At 35.9% G+C, this 20,432-nt stretch overlaps 2 protein-coding genes across 5 annotated transcripts in view; both read left to right on the top strand.

Annotated features, from left to right (window-relative positions):
* LOC120092997 overlaps nt 1-3,343 on the top strand; it is a 6,197-nt gene extending 2,854 nt beyond the window's left edge. The window contains exons 3-4 of the mRNA XM_039051285.1: nt 96-187; nt 2,135-3,343. Of these exons, the coding sequence (XP_038907213.1) occupies nt 96-187; nt 2,135-3,008 (966 nt within the window). The 3' untranslated portion in view covers nt 3,009-3,343. The remainder of the gene's footprint in view (nt 1-95; nt 188-2,134) is intronic.
* Nucleotides 3,344-5,098: 1,755 nt separating this feature from the next.
* LOC120068184 (flowering time control protein FPA) lies at nt 5,099-19,520 on the top strand. Of its 4 annotated transcripts, XM_039019890.1 has the most exons (7): nt 5,100-5,283; nt 5,357-5,603; nt 10,458-10,703; nt 11,187-11,279; nt 12,165-13,180; nt 14,070-15,475; nt 19,164-19,520. In XM_039019890.1, exons 2-6 carry the CDS (start codon nt 5,376-5,378, stop codon nt 15,454-15,456), a joined length of 2,970 nt encoding a protein of 989 aa, XP_038875818.1. In that variant the 5' UTR covers nt 5,100-5,283; nt 5,357-5,375; the 3' UTR covers nt 15,457-15,475; nt 19,164-19,520. The 4 variants fall into 4 exon arrangements, with proteins under 4 accessions (XP_038875817.1, XP_038875819.1, XP_038875818.1 ...); XM_039019889.1 differs by having other exon boundaries at nt 5,099-5,603; nt 11,193-11,279; XM_039019891.1 differs by lacking the exon at nt 19,164-19,520 and having other exon boundaries at nt 5,099-5,603; nt 14,070-15,202; nt 15,280-15,469.
* The last annotated feature ends 912 nt before the right edge of the window (nt 19,521-20,432 follow it).

Raw genomic sequence — 20,432 nt, 5'->3', positions numbered from 1 at the left:
CGAAGATCCTGCTTGTGTTAAAGTATTGGCAAGTGTTACTTTATGGCTTCCATTTGTCTTACTTCTTCCATTGTTCTTCTGTGTATGCACAATAGGAAGTTATGAGGCACAGAGATGCTGCACAAGCAGCAGCAATAGAGGCTATTCAAGAAGCTTCGGTGGCAGAGAGCTGTCTACGATGTTTAAGGTATGAAAGCTTACCCAGTGCAAGACTTGTAGCTCTTTCTGATTTGTAGTTCTATAGTTGAAAATCGAAATGCCAAAAGTTCTTTGGCTGAAAGCTGTGAGAGCTAGTTATAGGACATTTGGTTAGAAAAGATTTGAAGAATTTACCAGCTTTTATAGAGAGCTTTTGGATAACATAGTTTAGTCACCTCCCTTTGGAGCTCTTGCTCTAATGAGCTCTGTATTGTTCCCCTCCCCATTACTTCATTTTTAAAAGGAAATATTTGTTTCTTATAGAATGAGGCACGAAAATACACGGACTTAACCGTAATATTTTTCCTGTGATTGAAGTTGAGAGTTATTTCTTGTTTGGACAGATCAAGCGTGAGTTGTAATTAACTTTGACTTGGTTTCTTGTTTTAAAAATTACTTTTAGGATTTTACCATTTACATTCAGTCCCATAGATTATGGGTGGCTGTCAGACTTTTTGTAATTATGAGCTTGATTTGATCTTCTTGGATTGGAGTCCGTTTCTGTAATTAGTATGTGGACTCCTTTTTTTGGTTTTTTTTTTGAATGCCCTTGTATATTCTTTTATTTCTCTCCATGGAAGTCTGTTTCTTAAAAATAATTATAATAGTTATGAACGAATGAATAAATTCAAAGGAGTCTTATCCAGTTAGTAATAATAATGAATGAATGAATAAATTCAAAGGAGTCTTATCTGGTCAATGGTTACCAAAGCTTTCAAATTCTATCTTGTCTCACTCTTTTCAATTTTTCTATTCTGATTTCTTACTGATCAAAATGTCAATATTATTGATAAGGAAATATTTCGCTCAAAATGGATGGGATTATGTGTAATTTTTGTTCTCTGTACCCAAGAAATGGATGTGGAAAACTATGGAGAAAAATTTCTTTAATAAAGTTGTTAGGAGGTGGAAGCAACCATTGTCAGTTAGCAATGCCATGGCAACAATAGTGGCGGGTGAATGCTGGCTGGGTAATGAGATATCTTACTGAAGTATGGAAAATATCTTTAGTATATCCTCAAATTTATGAGTAGACCCTCTATAATAATCCTGAAATACCATGAAATCAATTATGGAGATTAGAATAAAAGTTAAAAGTAAGCAGAGTTAAATAATAATTTTATAACAAAGGTTATCTGTCCATCAGATCCTTTTACCATCAAAGGGCCAAAAGTACCCAAGTATCATTTTTACCAATTACCTGGTTGTGTTGATCTGAAGTTGTTTTGGACTCTGATAAAACTAGTGTCTCTTGTTTCTGATTAAATTGCATTGTTAAAACTATGCGCCAAGAGTTCAAGTTCCAACCTAAAGAACAACAAGAATGTGCCCCACTGCCCCAAGTTCCAAATCTGTTTGCAATATCAATTCCTAGGTTTTTTTTTTTTTTTTGGGGGGGGGGGGGGGGGGGGGGGGGGGGGGGGTGGGGGGTGGTGTGTGTGTGTGGATGATGTTAAATAAGTAGTGGTCAAAAAGTCACATGCTTAGTTCAAGTTTCAGATGGTTGCCTGTCGGATTACCTTGTTTCTTTATACCTTTCTCACTTGGTTCTTCCTTTTTTACCTCACTTTTGGACATTGACATTAGCAGCTGTGCTACATTTGTGTAATACACAGCAAAATGTATCTTTTCAAGACATTAGATGCTGAACATTGTCATATGGTTTAACTGCAAGAACTTCTTTCAGATGGATCCTCGGTCTCTTGGCCGGATGTGTTGTGTGTGTCCATTCCCTTTTATCTTTTTAATAAAAAGAAAAGTCCCGGTAGATGGATGGGTCTGATTGTAAGCAACTAATCAGGTGCTTGAAAATTCGATACTTTCCCACTGATTCTCACTATCTCAAGTTTTCTCCATGATCTGTCAGCTGGGTTCATTTTGTTTCTTTTAGTTAGTGGAAACATTCTTCTGTTGGCTTACGTTCTTTCTTTTGCAGTATATTTTCTGAGTTACATACTGCTGCGAAAGAAGACAATCCACAGCCTGCGGTAGAACAGTTTTTGACCCTTCATGCGAGCCTAACCAATGCTCACATGGTAGCTGAATCTCTTTCGAAAACTAGTCTCTCTGGTTCGACCAATGAGGGCGAAGAAACTGCTTCAGAAGAAACAATGAAGGTCACGTTAATGGCAAGAAAACAGGCATCTGCTTGGGTCCAGGCTGCTTTGGCCACTAACCTTTCATCATTTGCAATTTACAGCCGTGATCCATCATTGGCTCTAAACCCGACCTCATCTCTATCTCAAAACCAAAAGAGTGCATCTGCCAATCAGCCTATAGTGGTTTTAGAAAACTCATCTAAGAACAGCTCGTCGAAATCTCAAGGGAAGGTCCGCCAGATGATAAGCTCTAAACCTATTGGATCAGGAAATCTAAGTCGAACAAAGGAAGGAGTGACACTGGGTCAGAAGGTGCAGCCTCAACCTCCACCAGAATGGATAAGAGGAAACGGTATTGACGAAGCAGTCGACTTAGCTGAGATGTTACGGCTGCAATCCCAGGACTGGTTCTTGACATTCATGGAAAGGTTTTTGGATGCAGGTGTCGACACTGCAGCCTTGTCAGATAATGGACAATTAGCAGGAATATTGACTCAGCTGAAAAGTGTAAACGACTGGTTAGATGGCATAGCTTCTAGCAAGGATGAAGAAGACACCACTCACATTTCGACTGAGACGATCGACAGGCTGAGGAAGAAGATCTACGAGTATCTTCTCATGCACGTCGAGTCTGCAGCCGCTGCACTTGGTGGGGGATCACAGCCACTGCCACAGCAGATACAAGCAACTGAAACAAAAGCAAGAAGGTAACTGTCAAATATCGGTGTTGGTTTGATCTTAACATGAATTCTTCACTGTGCCCTGAGTTCGGTGTTGAGCATTAAATCATGTACATAACTTCTGCATCGGTTCACGTCATAGATGAAAAGTGGCTATTAGTGGTATGGAAGGATTAAGGAGTTAGATTACGGTTACCATTCTCTTTTCTTCTTTTTAATTTATGGGATTTGATTACTGAAATTTATACAAACATGGGTTTGTTCAGTTCAGCTTTACACATATAGTCAATTGTACATTCTGTTGTTAGTGAGAGTGCATATTGATGTTCCTGAAGAAGCAGATAATTTATTCTATTTGTTTTAGTACATGAGCAGCTCTCTCTCTCTCTCTGATGTATTCATTCCAATGTATGTCATTTGTTTGAGTTTAATGGGTGGGGACTCAAACTTTTAGGGAGGTAAGTAATGTCTTGAACAGTTGTTATTTCAAAACACAAGTGAGTTTGCTAAAAAGTTTGACATTTCATTCATAGGATGAGAGTACAAAAAAGAAAAAAGGAGGCTTTATCTAATGAATGAAAAATGCCTTTCCATTTGATTTTAGTAATCTGTTTTAATCTTTAAAATGTTCAATCTTTTCCAAGGAGAAGCAAGTTCTTACAACTCTTTTTCCAATGTGATTTGATTGCATGATCTCTTTTACTTTTGCATATCTTATAGACACTTCTCAATTTGCAGGTACACACGTGCACAATTGGGCAACTCGTTAAAACCTTCAAAACTTGACTCTTCTTACATTGTTAAAATATCTTTACTTAATAAATCAAAGTTGAAACACATAAGCTTACTTGTTTTTACTTTTTACTTACATTTGTTCTATTTGGTATGAGTTTCATAACTTTTAAAGCTAAATTACCCTAATTAGTTTTGAACACTGATCTCGTATTGTCCATGGTTCAAAATTATACTTATTAATTTTCTTGTAATGGATACTGTGAAAATTACAACTAAAAATTTCCTAATAAAAATACTAGTTACGAGATCTTATAACATAAATTCCAACAATAGTAACTAATGGAGCCAATGAATTAAGGAATGATAATAAGATTAATGAAAGTTTTGTAGAGAAATGAGATTGGTGAGGGCGGCTTAGAAAAGGAATCTGTTATCCATTTGAAGGAACAAAGATTTCTAAATTAGTGATGAACTCCACCCATTGTTTACATTCCTGTATCTTGGTAAACATCACCTCGAAGTAAACGTGGCTAGAGATGTCCATGGGATCGGGGAGGGATTTCCCGTGGGGAATTTTTCCCCGTTATTTTTATTTTTTTATTTTTACTTTTTATAAAATGTCAATTAATTTAAATCACTAATGTAAGCAAATTTTAATTAAATAATTAACTTTATCACTAAATTATTTATTTTGGTTAGTTTTATCAAATTACTCAAATTTTGGCCTAGAAAAGCTAATTAATTTTTTAGTAAAAAGAAAGAAATATAAATAAAATTATTCACATATATAATCTAAATTTAAACATTCAATTTAAACATATTCATTATCTTTTCCAATAAATAATCAAATTTGAAATTTAAATGTATTATTTATACAATAATAATAATAACATAACATTAGATAACTATACTAAATAAATATGTAAAAGCTAATCGGGGAGGGGACGAGGACGGGGAATGAGCTCACAGAGAATTTTTTCCCCCACTCCCTCCCGCATTCCCCTCTTAATCGGGGAATCCCGTCCCGAGACAGGCACTTGTTCCCGTGGAGAAATTGGACATCTCTAAACGTAACTTTAAAGAATGAAAGTATAAATCAAACATTTGAGAATATTTTGATGTGAGACTTAAAAAGTTCTATTTGGGAATGAGGGTAGATCTCATATAACATTTATCTTTATGTATTCCATAAAGAAATTGTCCAATTATAATTTGACATGTAAATTTTCTTTATTTATTTTTGAAAAACACAAATTAAAAGAGGCATCTCCATAATTACATTTTAGACCCTTCATCTCACCATTCAACTACAAAGTTGTAAGCAAGGAAGCCGTGTCTAATATGGTAATTTTATTATGTTCCTTAACAGCCAAACCGTTCCCCAAAATTTCATTCCAAATTCTTATTTCCCTCTGCAAAACCTAATCCTATCTTCAAAAAAAAAAAAAAAAAAAAAGTTCTTTCTTTACGAATTCCTTTTTCTTGAACCTCAAATCCTCTCTCTCGCTCGTCGCCACATTCCCTTTGCCCTAATTCATTTGCTCTGCACAATCGGTGATAAAAGCCCAAAGGTGAATTCAGTATCTGTTTCTTCGTTTCTATTCCAATGCCGCTTCCTCCCAAACTGAGCCGACAACTGCACAGGGAATCAGACGTTGCGGATATGCCTTCCAACAGCTTGTGGGTTGGTAACTTATCCATAGATGTCACCGATGCGGATCTCATGAATTTGTTTGCGCAGTTTGGTGCGCTTGATAGTGTCACTTCCTATTCCTCCAGGAGCTACGCTTTCATCTTCTTCAAGCACATGGAGGATGCTCAAGCGGCCAAGGAGGCTCTTCAGGGTTTTTTTCTGCGTGGGAGTCCTATCAAAATCGAGTTTGCCAGACCGGTTTGTTTTTGTTCTGATCTCTGCGTTGTGTTAGGTTTAATTGGATTGATGTGTCTGTATAACATGACTGACGTGCCATTAATTACTCGTTTTTTTTTTCTTTTGCAATTTAATGGTTTTACACCTCCTTCTGGACCCCTTTTGTTTGATAACGCGACCAACGTTGATATAGGCGTAATCTTCATACGATGAAACTGTTCCTTTTTTTGATATTCAAAATCGAATATAACAAAATCGACACTCATGGCATACATAGCGATCAATTACTCTTTCGAAAAGTCTCCTGGCTTCTCTCATTTAATTAAACTTGTAGCTTATGGAGGAATTAATGATTCCTCTGCATCCTCAAGTTTATTAAGTTATTAAGCGGATCATGCTCAACGATATTTTAATGAAGATCACGGGATGCAGAACTTTTCTTTCTTCAAGGCAGAGCTAGCTGGTCATGCGAAGAGGCATGTTTGGTAGAATCTTAATAATTGGGATAACATATCAATAATCAATATAGCTTAGGAGGATTGTACGATATAAACCTTTCAACCTGATAGCATTCGGCTACATTAAAACTATGTGTTAATCATCAAAACGATATAAGCCTTGCAATCATATCCAACCTCGGGGAAAATCTGAATTTGTTGCTTAAGTTGTGATGCCAAAATTACAAACTCTTCAAAAGTATTATGTCATTCCATCACTATTAAATGTTTAAAGGTAATAAGATTGGGGTGGGTGTGTTCTCTGGTGGTCTTTGTTTATTCTTCCCTCTTAATTAAACATGTTATTGGTACTATCTAGAGGAGACATAGGCTTCACTTTTGAATGCTTAGCCTTTTTTTTGGTTTACAATATGAATTCTGAGGAGGTCAACTTATATCATATGTGCAAGACGATATAGGTGTAAAGATCAGTTAGCTAGAAATCAGTCTAGTAACGTTATGTAGTGGAACAAATATTTGAGCTTATAGTGTTTGTAATCTGCTTCAATAACCGTTTAGTGCAAGTGTGGCGCAAGGAAAAAGACACTATGGCTTCAATGAGGTGAAGCACACAATGAATCAAATATGAACACTTATATATAGTATTAAAACTAGTATGAAACATGGGGCAGAGAAAATAAGAATTAGTTTTTTCAGACTATAAAAACAATGTTCTATGTATAACAGGATTTTCAATAGCAAAAAAACTCAATAATTACAAAAGTAAACTACACAATGATGTTGCAAAGACCTACAGGTTAAAACTCATCACCACGACTAGATCAGTATCTCAATTTCCTCAGCATTAAATTTCTTTTACATCTTCCTCTTTAGTGTAGTCTCCATTTTTTTTTGTTTTGGTTTTGGATAGAGAAACATAATTTCCATGATTCTCCACAAGTATTAGGAAGGAGGAGAGCTTTGAATGAGAAGGTTAAGCAAGGATATGAACCAACAGTTTCTTATTTTTATTATGCTATTTCCAACCTTAGTTCATTAAAAAATCATTGCCTTTAAGCATGATGTGCATGCTCAACATGTATGGGTCCATAATTCTTGTTACTTTGTTATTGCCAATTCTACTAGTTGATGGATAATGCTGGGAAGAAATCAAGATTCAAGGAGTGTCTAGTTTATTAGTTTTAAGGACTTAATAGAATAGTGAAGGTTACAAAATATTAGACGTTGCTTTGTCGATTTTGGAATGTGCACAGGCATGCAAGTCAGTTCGAGCGAGGTCCTTGTTTTGATTCCCATATATAATAGTAAAAGCTACATATCTAATTTTATTTCAATAGCAATTAGTCTTGGTGTCCTCGCGCCACTACTTGTCTGCCTAAAAGAAATCTGATCTGTTTTTACTTTGAGAGGAGTTTGTTTGAGGAAATGTTTTTAACTTGGAACACTTCAGTTTCGTATACTTCTGTTTGGTAACTTTTTTTTGGGCATGCTAAGCCTTCAATATTGATTTTTTTTGGAAATAGCTTTTCCTTTTAATATCAGTCATCGAACAACACTCTGACCTTGACCTATACTGGCTGAACATAAACTAATCTCCATTGTTGTGGTGATCCTAGGATGGGACAATAGTGAAATTCTAGAACCTGTTTCCCTTTAAAAGGAAAAATAAAATTAAAAAAAGGAAAAATAAAATAAAATAAAATAAAAATAAAATCAAGATTCAAGGATGGGATGTAGTTCTTTTCAACTTTGAGAGATTTCAAACCTTGAAGACAGAAATACAATGAGGAAACACAGTTTTCTTTCTTTCATTCTTTTTTTTTTTAATAAAAATTTTAAGCAAGAAACTGAGAAATATATATTCTTATAGACAAAAAAGAAGATATCTTATCTTTCATCATAAAAAGAAAGAGAAGATATTTAAAGGGCCATGGGTAGAGAGAACCCCTTCCCAAAACAAAAGAATTGACTGAAAAATGGCTTCCAATTTCTAATAATGAAAGCAAGGCTATTGGTACACCAAAAATGTTTGTGGCTTGAACTCTGACAAGAAGCTAAGTTTTGTAAACTACCAAGCTCCTCCTACCTTCAAATGGTCTCGGTTTTCATTCCTTTCATGTTGTCCATAAAGTAGATATAACAGTGCAACCACCTAGGATCTTTGCTTTTCCCCAAAATTGAGTTCCCAACAAAGCCTCAAGTGTAACCAATATGAGCATATTGTCAATTACTAATGACTGCTTTTTGGTTCATGCTTGGTGGCTAATGCTTGATGTATAGATAAATGACATCAGTGAGTTGTGTTGAAAACCTCTTGCGATGCTTGTTTAGTGGGCAATGGGGAAAGAATATTACTGTACCCCTTTCTTTGGGCTAAGAATTCCAAATTCTTTTTTGACATTGATCAATATTTTAAAAAGCCCTCTTAGGCGCGTGTCTAGGCCCAAGACATAGGTTTGGTGCCTTGCCTTCCAAGGCAAGGCTCACAAAATAAGGAACGCTTTAGGCGCGTGCCTTTTGTGAAACGCCAAGGCTCAAAGCTCTGGGCCTTGGGACTTTTTCATTATTTTAAAAAATAGTAATAATTAAAGGTTTTCCTTCTTTATTAACTAAAAGAATCAAGTTTACTAAGCTTAAATGTAAACTTCCTTGTGTTTGGGGTCTTTTTTTCCCATGTTTCCATTTCAACTATGCTTTCCCATTTTAATGTAATATTTTTATATATAGTGCTCCTCATAAAAAAAGTATGTGCTTTTTTGTGCACCTTGTGCCTAGGCTCAGAGAGTCATTGCACCTTAGTGCGTCTTGGACATTTAAAAACACTGATATTTATTAATAGAAAGGTAGTATTTACATTTTGGATCAGTGAAATTTCTAATCTACACTCTTCTCAAGTACCTTCTCTTGAGTTTCCCAATAAAGTAGAAAAAGGAAGAATGTCCATTGTGAGGGATTGTAATCTTTATCTTTTGCAATTTTCAAATGTTTCTTTCGGAAAGCCACACTTGTTTTTGAGAAGTCTTCTCGTGTAAAGACTTTTGATGCATATGTGAAGGAGATGCCTAGCTTGCTATTTGATGAAGTTTTATCTAATATATAATTTCCGTTGCTGGAAATGTTATCATATACATATGTTGATGGATTGTTCATGATTTATAACCTTACTTCGAATTACAAGTTATATTACATTATAAATTGGAGGAATGACTATTTCCTTGCTAAACCTTTTGTAGGATCTACAATTTTTATACTCTCTTTCCATTTTTCCTTGGGCTTCTACTATTGTGACTTTTGCTGCTTGTGTCCTTTATATGTAAATAGGATTAAACTGCCATAGTAGCCTAGGGATTGTAAGGAAAACTCTTTAACTTAGATCTGTGGTCAGGTTGTGCTAGTCTAACATCGGTTTCCTATGATTTCCCTTTTTTTGGATAAAAATGTAGGATACACAGTAGTCTCTAGGTTAGTCAACATGCGAACTCACTTTCGTGGATACACTATTAAATAAAGCTTCTTAAAGTCTATTGGATTGCAATACTGTTATCAACTTTAACAAGTTTTGATGTTGAATAGATGTTGTGTAGTTTCTACTTCTTGTTTGTATACTTTGTCTGAAGGAATACATTTTTTAAAATAAGAAAAATGATTATAAATGATTATTATCAAGATCAATTAATCACTCCTCAGGATGGATTGTGTAGAATCTGGCTTGTAGTACATGCCTGATGCAGAAAATTAACTTTACCAAAGTGTTGGTTTAATTGTACTTTGCCCGCTGATAATGTTAATCTTCAGTTTGAGGATGAACTACGTTGTCATCAAGCCTATTGGATAGCCTTTTCTGAGGATAATTACTGTATACTTTTGGATAGGTTTTTTTTTGTGGATCATGTGAAGATTGTAAACATTTTATTGAAATTTTATGAATTTGAACTAAATGTTTTGTTTGTGAAACAAAGTTCAAGTCTTTAAAAAATAATTCATGCATTGCATGTTTGTGAGAGAGAAGCGATCATTACTCTCCTTTAATGGTAATCCTATTGGAGAGAAGGGTTTTATCTGATTCGATACGAAAGAAAAACATCAATACTGCAAGAGCTACTATATTTTTCAGGGTGGTACTCTGTTGCCTTGAGATGTAACGATTGCCTATTAGATCATTTCAGGCTAATGGGTCTATCTAGTAGTTCCGTGAATTACTTATAGAGTTCTCATCTTCAACTTTATGTATAGCATTTTTGTAGTTGTTAAAAGTTAATTCTTGTATCTTTCTGTACCAAAAAATAGAATCTCGACTCGAGAAAATTTTGTGTATTTTTTCTTTAGGGTCATGCATGCATGTTATTGAGGCACATTCATGTATTAGGTTTCTTGTTGATTAGTTCTAGAAACTGGAACTGACAATTTTTGTTTTCAGGCCAAACCTTGTAGGAATTTGTGGGTGGGTGGAATTAGCCCAGCTGTTTCAAGGGAACAACTTGAAGAAGAATTTTCCAAATTTGGTAAAATTGATGAATTTAAGTTTTTGCGAGATCGGAATACTGCATTTGTTGAGTATGTTCGATTGGAAGATGCATCACAGGCTTTGAGAATGATGAATGGGAAACGCATTGGTGGAGACCAGATTCGAGTTGATTTTCTTCGGTCACAGCCAATGAGAAGAGTAAGCTTTGTTGAGATTTCAATGAGCATCGATGTTTATGTTAGATGTGTTTGTAGCATTTACAAACGAGGACAATTATTATTTTTTATGTATTGACTCTACCCTTGACTTTTACTACTCATCGGGCTGGATTTTTTTGTCCTTGTATGTTCTGAACTAATATTATATTATTATCAACTTTCTTCTTGCTGGAAAAATGGAGTTGGGGACGGGAAACTTTGTGTTTAGATTTGTCCCTCAAATTTGAAGAAAGCTTGAGAGGGTCTTGCATATTAGTAGTGTCTGTTCTAGATTCCTGTGCATATCTTCTTTCTATTCTCAAGGAATATGTTAAATTTGAGTTCCTTCATGCTTGAACAATCTGGATTGAATATCATTATTTGAAGATGTCCTTTTATGGCGAACTTCTGTATTCATTTTGAAATTGGTTTATGTGACCTCTTCTCTCTCTATAGTTAAAGCAATTAATCTGAATCTCTTTAGGATCAGTGGCCAGACACCAGAGATGGGCATGGACAGCTTCAGGGTAGAAATGTGGGGATGGGTGATTTCCAATCTGGTTATAAAAGACCACTGGTAAGTCTTATTGACATATGACCTGTTGTAATCATTGATGTTTTACCACTATATTTCGTTGGTGATTCTTTACGAATGCAAATATGTGAAGGCTTTTACATGCCTGTGCACATTGTTGGCGTTAAAGTAACTACAAAGTAGAAAGTACAAATATTCCTGGGTCCTGATGGTATTTTCTAAGGTTTGTTCTTAGGATATGATAAATGACTATTTCCCCATCGGATAATCTTTTTCTCACTTTTATAAGCTTCTCATGGACCATGATCATCATTACAATACCTTTGATTGACCATTTTAAGAACCTCTTGAAGAACCATCACAGAAGGGGTATTATTCTAATTCCTAGAAAAGGCAGCGAGGTAGCCAATTCATTAACAACCCATGCTCATTGGGTGACCGATTCACAAGTTTGGTAGAATCCCATCTGCCATGGGTTCACTGCACTCTCTCCCACGAGATGCCCGGTGGATGTTCTGGTTTTTGCTTGTTTTTGTTCTTGTATTCTTCCTCACAAGAAAAGAAACCTTTTCTCACTTTATCAATTATAGCTAGTTTCTTGAATATTGTTATCATAGCATTACAACCATTTGACAATGAAAGTGGGTGCGTGCTCTTCTGTGGGATCTTTGGGGGAGCAGAATAAAAACGTGTTTAGATGGTCGGAGGAGATCCTAGTGATATTTGGTCCCTTGTTAGGTTTCATGTTTCCCTATAGGATTTGATTTCGAAGATCCCTTTTTACTATTCCTTAGGTACTATTTTGTATAATTGAGGCCCCTTTCTTTAGTAGGACCTAGTTTTTTTTATGCTCTTCTATTATTTTATTTCTGAAAGCGGTTGTTATTATAAAAAAAGTGGAATATAACCATTTGATATTCATTGCAGCATGCTCAATCTTCAGAAGTGCGTAGAGATGGACCTCCCAGTAAGGTTTTGTGGATTGGTTACCCTCCATCTGTTCAAATTGATGAACAAATGCTCCACAATGCAATGATTTTATTTGGTGAGATAGAGAGAATTACGAGTTTCCATTCTAGGCATTTTGCATTTGTAGAATTTAGAAGTGTTGATGAAGCACGACGTGCTAAGGAGGGTCTACAAGGACGGCTTTTTAATGATCCTCGGATTACTATTATGTTTTCAAACAGTGATCCGGGACCCGTAAAAGAGCACCCTGGCTTTTATCCTGGTGGTAAAGAGGCTAGGCCTGATATGTTCTTCAATGAGCATCAAATCCGTCCTCCACCAATGGACCTGATGGGACATCCTCACCCAATGGTGCAAAATAAGTTTCCTGGACCACTGCCATCTAGTGGTATTCTTGGACCAAACACAGCAGTAAGACCACCACCCTTTGGTCCTCCACAGGGTATCTCAGGGCCCCCTGAGTTTAATGACTTGGCCACACCGCATAGTTTCCAGGATGCAAATTCAAAAAATATGATGGGTCCAAATTGGAGAAGGCAATCTCCTCCTGCACCTGGGATACTTTCTTCTCCAGCTACTGGTATTCGTCCACCTCCACCAGTGAGGTCCACTCCAAATTCATGGGATGTTTTGGATGTAAATCAATTCCAGAGGGATACCAAACGATTAAGGATAGATGGTCCAGCATCCTTAGACGATGCTTCTTTTCCTCCAAGAAAGATGGATAACCGGGGCATGGGTTTTGATCAGCAATATGGGGTTGGTCCAGTAAGTGATGGAGGTTCTTCTGTTGCATATGCCAATGCTCCAGCGAAGACTCCTGCTATTCCTATAGGTGCAAGGGCACCAGTGAATGGTCCTGGCCAGAGCCATGCTGAAAATGATTTTATATGGCGTGGAATAATTGCCAAGGGAGGAACACCTGTTTGTCATGCACGTTGTGTCCCAATTGGCGAAGGAATAGGAAGTGAGCTGTAAGTATTAATCTTCTTGATATGTTTTGAATAAAATGTTCGTATTCATATAATTTGTTAGCTTCCCACTTCCCCTTGGATGTGATGCTCATTCCATGAAGTTGTATGGAAAAACTGCACCTATTTAATTCAAGCGGTATCTGGGAACAAAATGTTTTGGTTCACACTGTGTGCATAAATATTTTTGAATGCTGTCTGTTCCTTAACTATTTTATCTTTTATTATTTTATTATTATTCTTTTTCTTCTATAGAGAAACTATCTTTGTAAAAAACTGGGGCCGACCCTACATGGGATTAATTGAAATTATAGAACTCATGGACATAATTGTACAACCCATAGAACATATCATGTTCAAATAAGGGCGTGATTATTATAAATTATAGAAACAAATCCCAATTGTTGGTAATAGGAAACAAAGGATAATTACGAAAAAGATTTGATGTGCCAAATCCTGTGGAAACCTTAAATTCTCCCGTTTCTTCCCAAGTATAAATTCCACACAAAAACAAAGAAACTACCTTGACAAAGGGGTATCTCGTGGAAACCTTATGTGGAATTAAATGGAGGCCTAACATTTTTCCTAAAACATAGAAATTATTCAGGTAGGCTGCTTGAATCAACACCACTTCTTAGAAGCTAAAGGGAAACATCACATTTTTGGGTTCTTTGAATTTAAACCAAGAACCCTGAAAATAATTGTTAAATGAATTGCAGATATTTGCTGTATGTTTTTATTATGGACTGAACTTAAGTTAACGTAGCCAGTCTAGATGTGAACTTGAAGATTCCAACTAAAGACCAGTTTCTAGTTGGTGTGGATGATGATGTTTGAAACCTTATATTCTCACTATCCATCTATTTTGATGTTTTTGTTTACTATTTTGCAGTCCTGAAGTAGTCAATTGTTCAGCAAGAACTGGGCTGGATCAACTCACTAAACATTATGCTGAAGCCACTGGATTCGACATTGTATTTTTCTTGCCAGATAGTGAGGATGATTTTGCATCCTATACCGAATTCCTGCGTTACCTAGGTGCAAAAAACCGTGCAGGTGTTGCTAAGTTTGATGATGGAACGACAATGTTTTTGGTTCCTCCTTCTGAGTTTTTGAGAAAAGTCTTGAAAGTTTCTGGTCCTGAACGGCTTTATGGTCTCGTTCTCAAATTTCCTCAGGTGTCTATTAGTGAACCTGCTCCCCAACAGTCATATCTACCCATTCTCACATCTGACTATGGTGAGAGACAGCATGTTTTGCCTTCACAAACTGAATATGGGACGGTGCCTCCAAAGCAGGATCAACTTCCTCCAATGGATTATAAAAGGGTTTTGCATGACGAAACCAAGGAGCCCCCCAAACCACTTCTGCCCACAAGTGAGCCACTACCGCTAGCAGTTCAGCCCTTGCCTCAAGAGTATTCTGGTAACAATAATACAGCTGCAATCTCGCAAGCTGGGTTAGCATTAACACCCGAGCTTATTGCCACCTTGGTTTCTTTACTGCCTGGTAAGACACAGTCATCCAGTATAGAGAGTGCCAAACAACCAGCAGTCTCACCACAACCTCCAATTCCTCCTGTTGTTTCTAATAAAGGGGCTACATCTGAGGGATGGATGGTAGGTCATCAATCTTCTGATCTAACCGGTCAGCCATTTCAGCCAATGGGAAATCATTTTAATCCTCAGGGACAGAGCCTTTCTCAATTTCAGCCTTATCCACCTCTCCCCCAGACACCAAACCAGCTTGCACCACAGGTCATTGGAACAAGCCAAATCCAAGATGCCGCTGTCAGTCTGCCACAGCAGCAGCAGGTACCCATTCCTTACAGGCCTTTGTCTACTTATTCTGCTCCTCCTGAAAATGCACAAGCTTCTGGTTTGGCCTTGGCCAATACTCAGTATCAGCATGACGTCTCACAAGTTAACCAGAGAGGTTATGGGTCAGTCAATGGAGTTGATACTTATGGGTATGGTGCACCAGTTATGCAACAATCAACAAATACTGTGACCTTATCTAATCAAGGTCAGGGTTCTACTACACAGTCACAACCTATTACTCAATTAGCATCAGATAGAGTGAACCCTGAGCTTCCTTATCAGATGCAGCATTTGCAACCTGCCAACCTTGGCACTGGCACTGGGACCAGTGAGGTTGAGGCAGGCAAGGACCAGAGATATCGATCTACACTCCAATTTGCCGCCAATTTACTCCTCCAGATCCAGCAGCAGCAGCAGCAGCAGCAACAGCAAACAGGCTGGGGTTCAGGAAATCAATAGTGAGCAGCCCTTCGTTTAGGTAATCCCTCATACTTGACTTTTAATCTTTGATGGCCAAGCTCTTTTAGTGGAAATTTGCATATGATCTCTGATTGGTTTATAATTTTCTATTTAAATGCAAGTTTCTGTAGTTGGCTGAAATAGAAAATGTTCTAATTCTTATGGCATGGCGTTCTTTAGCATCTTTTATTGTAGTTGTTGGTATATGATACATGATGCCACTTCAACTTTCTGATTCTGGTTCTCCATTTCTCATTTAGGTTGTTATATTTGTTATACAAGTCCTTAGGATGTTAATTGGGTGTTATTGCTGTCATCTGAAGTTACAGATTAAAGAATTTGATTGCTGCTGCATGATCTATTTATCTTCATAGAGGTTTTGTCTATCTAATTCTAGGTATTTGGTAAGAATTTTTAGGGGCTTCTCTCATTTTGAGCCTTTCAATATAGAAGACAGGTGTGAAACTTTTGATGTAACAAGTATAACCGTAACCACTAAGTAGGTGACGAGGAGTAAAATAGAAGGTTCTCCAAGTTCTCCATCTAGATACAAGAAATAGCTAGTCCTTAATTTGGAACAAATTCCAAGATGTACAAGTACTGGCCACCTAGGGATTTGACTTGTTTAACCAGATAAACTTTTAGATCATAGTCCCCATCTAGATACAAGAAATAGCTAAATCCTGAATATGGAACAAATTCCAAGATGTACTACCTACCACCTGAGGATTTGACTTATTTAACCAGATAAACTTTAAGATCTTAGTTTCCATGGTTCTGGGGAATTTCATTTAGCGAGTGGGGGAGAATGATTGATGTGTATGTTCATAAGTGCACTATGGTTCTCTGGAAGTCATTTTTGGATGCGCATTTCCCTCTTTGGTTATACATATTCAAATTTTAAAATCTAGTCTAGATTTCAAGAACTAATTTTTAAAAATTAGCATATAAATACAAAAACACTTGGATCCCGTTTGATAACTATTTAGGCTCCATTTGATTATTTATTATTATTATTATTATTATTATTATTATTTATTGTTATTATTATTTTTGTAAATTAAGCCTATAAATACTATGTTCACGTATTGGTTTCTTTGGTCTGTTATTAATTTTTAGTTTTAACATTATTTTTGAAATCGAAAGCCAAGTTTTGAAAATTAAAAAAAAAGTAGTTTTAAAAACTTGTTTTTGTTTTTGGAATTTAGCTAAGAATTCAATGTTCACTTAGGAAAGGTGAAAATCATGTGGGAAAAATTGTGAAAAGCATGCATAATTGTAAAAAACCAAAAGCCAAAAGGTTATTAAACGAGGCTTAGGTTTTGGTTTTTGAAAATTAAAGCTTACAAAAACTACTCTTATCCAAAAAAAAAAATGCTTACGAACTCTACTTCCATCCATGTAGTTATTTGTTTTGTTATCTTCTTTCTAAGGATGTTATCAAATTTCTAGCCAAGTTTTTAGAACTAAAAGAAAGTGCTTTTTGTTTGTTTTTGGAATTCAAATGTTTCCATAAGAAAGATATGGATAGTTTTAAAGAGAGAGAAAACAAGCATAATTTTCAAAAAACAAATATTTACCAAACGGGTCCTAGTTTTTCTAAAAGCATAGAAATAACAGAGAAAGTGGTTAAACGAAATGAGCCCTCATAACTGGATTGGTTGAGTTGAATCAGATGTCAATGGATTGAAACTAATGGCAATGGCATAATCTCTTACTTTCAGTTATAATTTCAGTCTAGGAGCCAGTAGTTGGTTAAATGATTTGATTTGATTTCATTGTCTGACATATGATTCTTATGTTGTGCATAGCATGAACTGTACTATCAGAACCGCCTCCTGTTGTTCTTTGAGATATATGTTATTAGTCTTCTGCTGAATGCATCTTGATTAGTAATCATACATTAATATCTTTATTGCCATGTCTGACACGTCTAATTTTACTAATTTGTGGTTTGTTAGCTATTTTCTGTGAGAACTTGTGCTTAGTTTGTCACTTCTGTAAAATACTGTAAGCTGGATTTTGTTTTGAGGGTAGTAAAATGTTTAGTCTTGTACAATACTGTGTAGCTGACATTTTTTTCCATTACCTTAATGAACTTCGATCCAAAATGCGTACAAATGAAACATAAAGTACTTAATACCAATTTTTGAAGCATATGTGTTATTTTATATCTTAGTCGAGGAGCTCAATAAATACAGCTACAACCTTAAAACAGTACAGATCCATGAGAAGTTAAAAATTTCCCAAGGGTAAAAAATATACTAGCTTAGTGTCTTTCGTGGTTGTGGTACAAACCATGGTGACACTACTTTTGATATTAAAGATCCTGAGTTTCTCGATATTTAATATTATAAGATGAAACAAAGATTAATTGAAGTGCACGATTTTGCTTTTCTTTTTTATTCTAATTCATGGTAAAAATGTGTTTATATGTATGTATATGTTCATCACACTCTTTGATTGAATCAACTTAACCAGGCTCGTGATCATGATCTCGTGTAGAATCTTTAGCTTGACAGCCTACCTTCATAACCAACCTCCATTACTCTATAACCTAGAAGGCAATGCCCCTTCGTGGACATCCCATAAAATAACCTAGAAGGCAACCAGACTTCCTTTCACAATGATTAACTTAATATGAATTAACAAATCTCTGACTGCTTATCGAGTTTTCAAACTTTCAACTCCTAGTTCGTGAGAGTCCCATGTAAGAGTAAGATCTTCTGCTTGGTTCACAGTTGGCTAGTTTGACATGCTATTTCGTTCTGACTTCTTGAGTAAATCAGATGGTCATTTATTATGTACATTCGAGTAAATACATAAAGAAAGGTTCAATAAAAATTATGTTAACTGCCCTACAATTTTTCGTTTCCAAATTGTTCGAATGTATTGTGCAGGGGCCAACCATTTTTCCTCATTTGTTATGAGGTAAGGTTTTAATGCATCAATTAATCGGTAATTGCGTAGGAATTGAATGGAGGAATCTTTTGCGCCCATCGTTACCCCCCCCCCCCCCCCCCCCCCCCCCCCCCCCTTCTCTTTTTTTGATGCTGAAAAATGAGAATGGGTGGAAATTTTGGAGAAACTTTGTTTTGCTTAAACTAGACTTGGTCCAGCCTAGAAGAGTTAAAAGAAATAAAGCACTTGGAAATTAGGAAACAAGGACTTCTCTGTTTAGGATAGTCTGTCGTTTACGGATACATCTGGGCGCATACGTCTGGATGCACTTTGAATGTCTAATCATTTTATATATATGCTTGAAGTTGGAAGAAGAATATAAAATAAATTTGAGCTAGAAGTGGAGAATTAATTTCATCACAAATAGGGAGGTGTCCGAATCGAACCTACTCTTCTTGGATATGTTTAGATGCATGATTTTGATCCAAAGGTGATTAAAAAAAATTGATGGCTAGTATGTGATGGATGGAGTGCTTCAAACTCGACAATTTAATCTGGGTTAGTGTTATAGTGTCAAACTATCTATCGGGTCTTTCAGGCCTAACTTCTCTGCTCTTGAAACTTAATGAACACTGCAATGTCTAAAACGAGGTAAAATTTCAATATCATAAAAAGGGCATTGTATTGACCTTTAATTTGGGTAGGCATGTGCCTGTTATAATGATGAAATTGTGGCTCTTTTCCCTAGCAAAGCTGAGGATGGTTCAAATGTTTTTTCTTCTGAAATGTAGCAAAAATGCGTGTAGGTAAATTGCGAGGGTGAAAGGGAGAAGAGTTTAATTATGGGGTTTGTTTCAGAAGTCAGTGGATGGATGCATGCGCTCGCTCGTTCACGCACGCCTTCGTTTTCTCCTTTCAAACTAATGTATGTAGTCTGTGGATGGATGCATGTGCTCGCTCGTTCACGCATGCCTTCGTTTTCTCCTTTCAAACTAATGTATGTTCGTGTCGCACCATGGCCTCCTCATTTGCCCACACGCCAATACCCCTCGCAATTGTATCTCATTTTTGGAATTTCAGTCTTCTGCAATCTATGTAGCATAGCTTGTTTTTAGAAACATTAATATTTCTTTCAAGTTTCATAATTAATTTTGGTTATTGCACAAAATGGCCTTAAAGATTAATCGAAAAAGCACTTTTTAAGCTACCAATTTATGCCTTGCCTTCTCACCTAAAGGTACCATTTTTGTTTACCTATGGCTGCTTTGCTTTCTCATTTGATTGTTTTTTTTTTCAAGTAAGAAGATCAATCATTCTCGCATGATTGCTGAAGTTAAACATCACTACACTAATAATTGTTTTATCAATTGTTTTTATTTTATAGTCTGGCAATTTTTTCTTAATAACCAAATGTAAGTAAAGGTTATGTGGAAAGTGCAAGAGTAGTTAATTGGTCTCATATTCATTGAAGTAACAACGTAGGTCATAAATTTTAACACAACAATCTAGTATCTTTAGTTTAAAATTTGTAACTATATAGCAAGTAAATTTAATGAATAACAATTTTGTCTTTTAACTTGAAAAATCTTGTTACGGTGGGAGGGTTTGGCAGTGGCAACTACTAGATTTAATGCATACAAAATGAAAGTTATGTGTGAAAAGAAAAGAAAAAGGAATTGATAGGTGGGTGGACTTTATGTGGATGCCAAGCGATTAACATTAATGAATAATTTCGATAGAGAAATCATTCCATGCTATTTTAGTAAAAATATAAGTTCAAAATATTTTCCTTACTAAAGTGAGTAGTTACAAAAATAGAGTGTACAAAAGTTATTTGAAAAATCAAGGGATATGGTTATCCTATCCCTTTTTCACTTGTAATAAATATGAGACCATATATTCTCTTGCAAACTAATTTTGTTAATTTGTATTATTTGAGTATACATTTTGAACATACTTCATTCCATATTTACAGAAATCTTCTTAGAATGTGGATACTTTCTTTACTCTATTTGGGTTTCTTAAATTAATATTCACTCTAGAACTTAGTACAAATTTTATAACTCAAGGTTATA

Source organism: Benincasa hispida, chromosome 12, assembly GCF_009727055.1.
Source record: "Benincasa hispida cultivar B227 chromosome 12, ASM972705v1, whole genome shotgun sequence".
NCBI lineage: Eukaryota > Viridiplantae > Streptophyta > Magnoliopsida > Cucurbitales > Cucurbitaceae > Benincasa > Benincasa hispida.
This window is presented reverse-complemented; position numbering and strand designations above follow the sequence as displayed.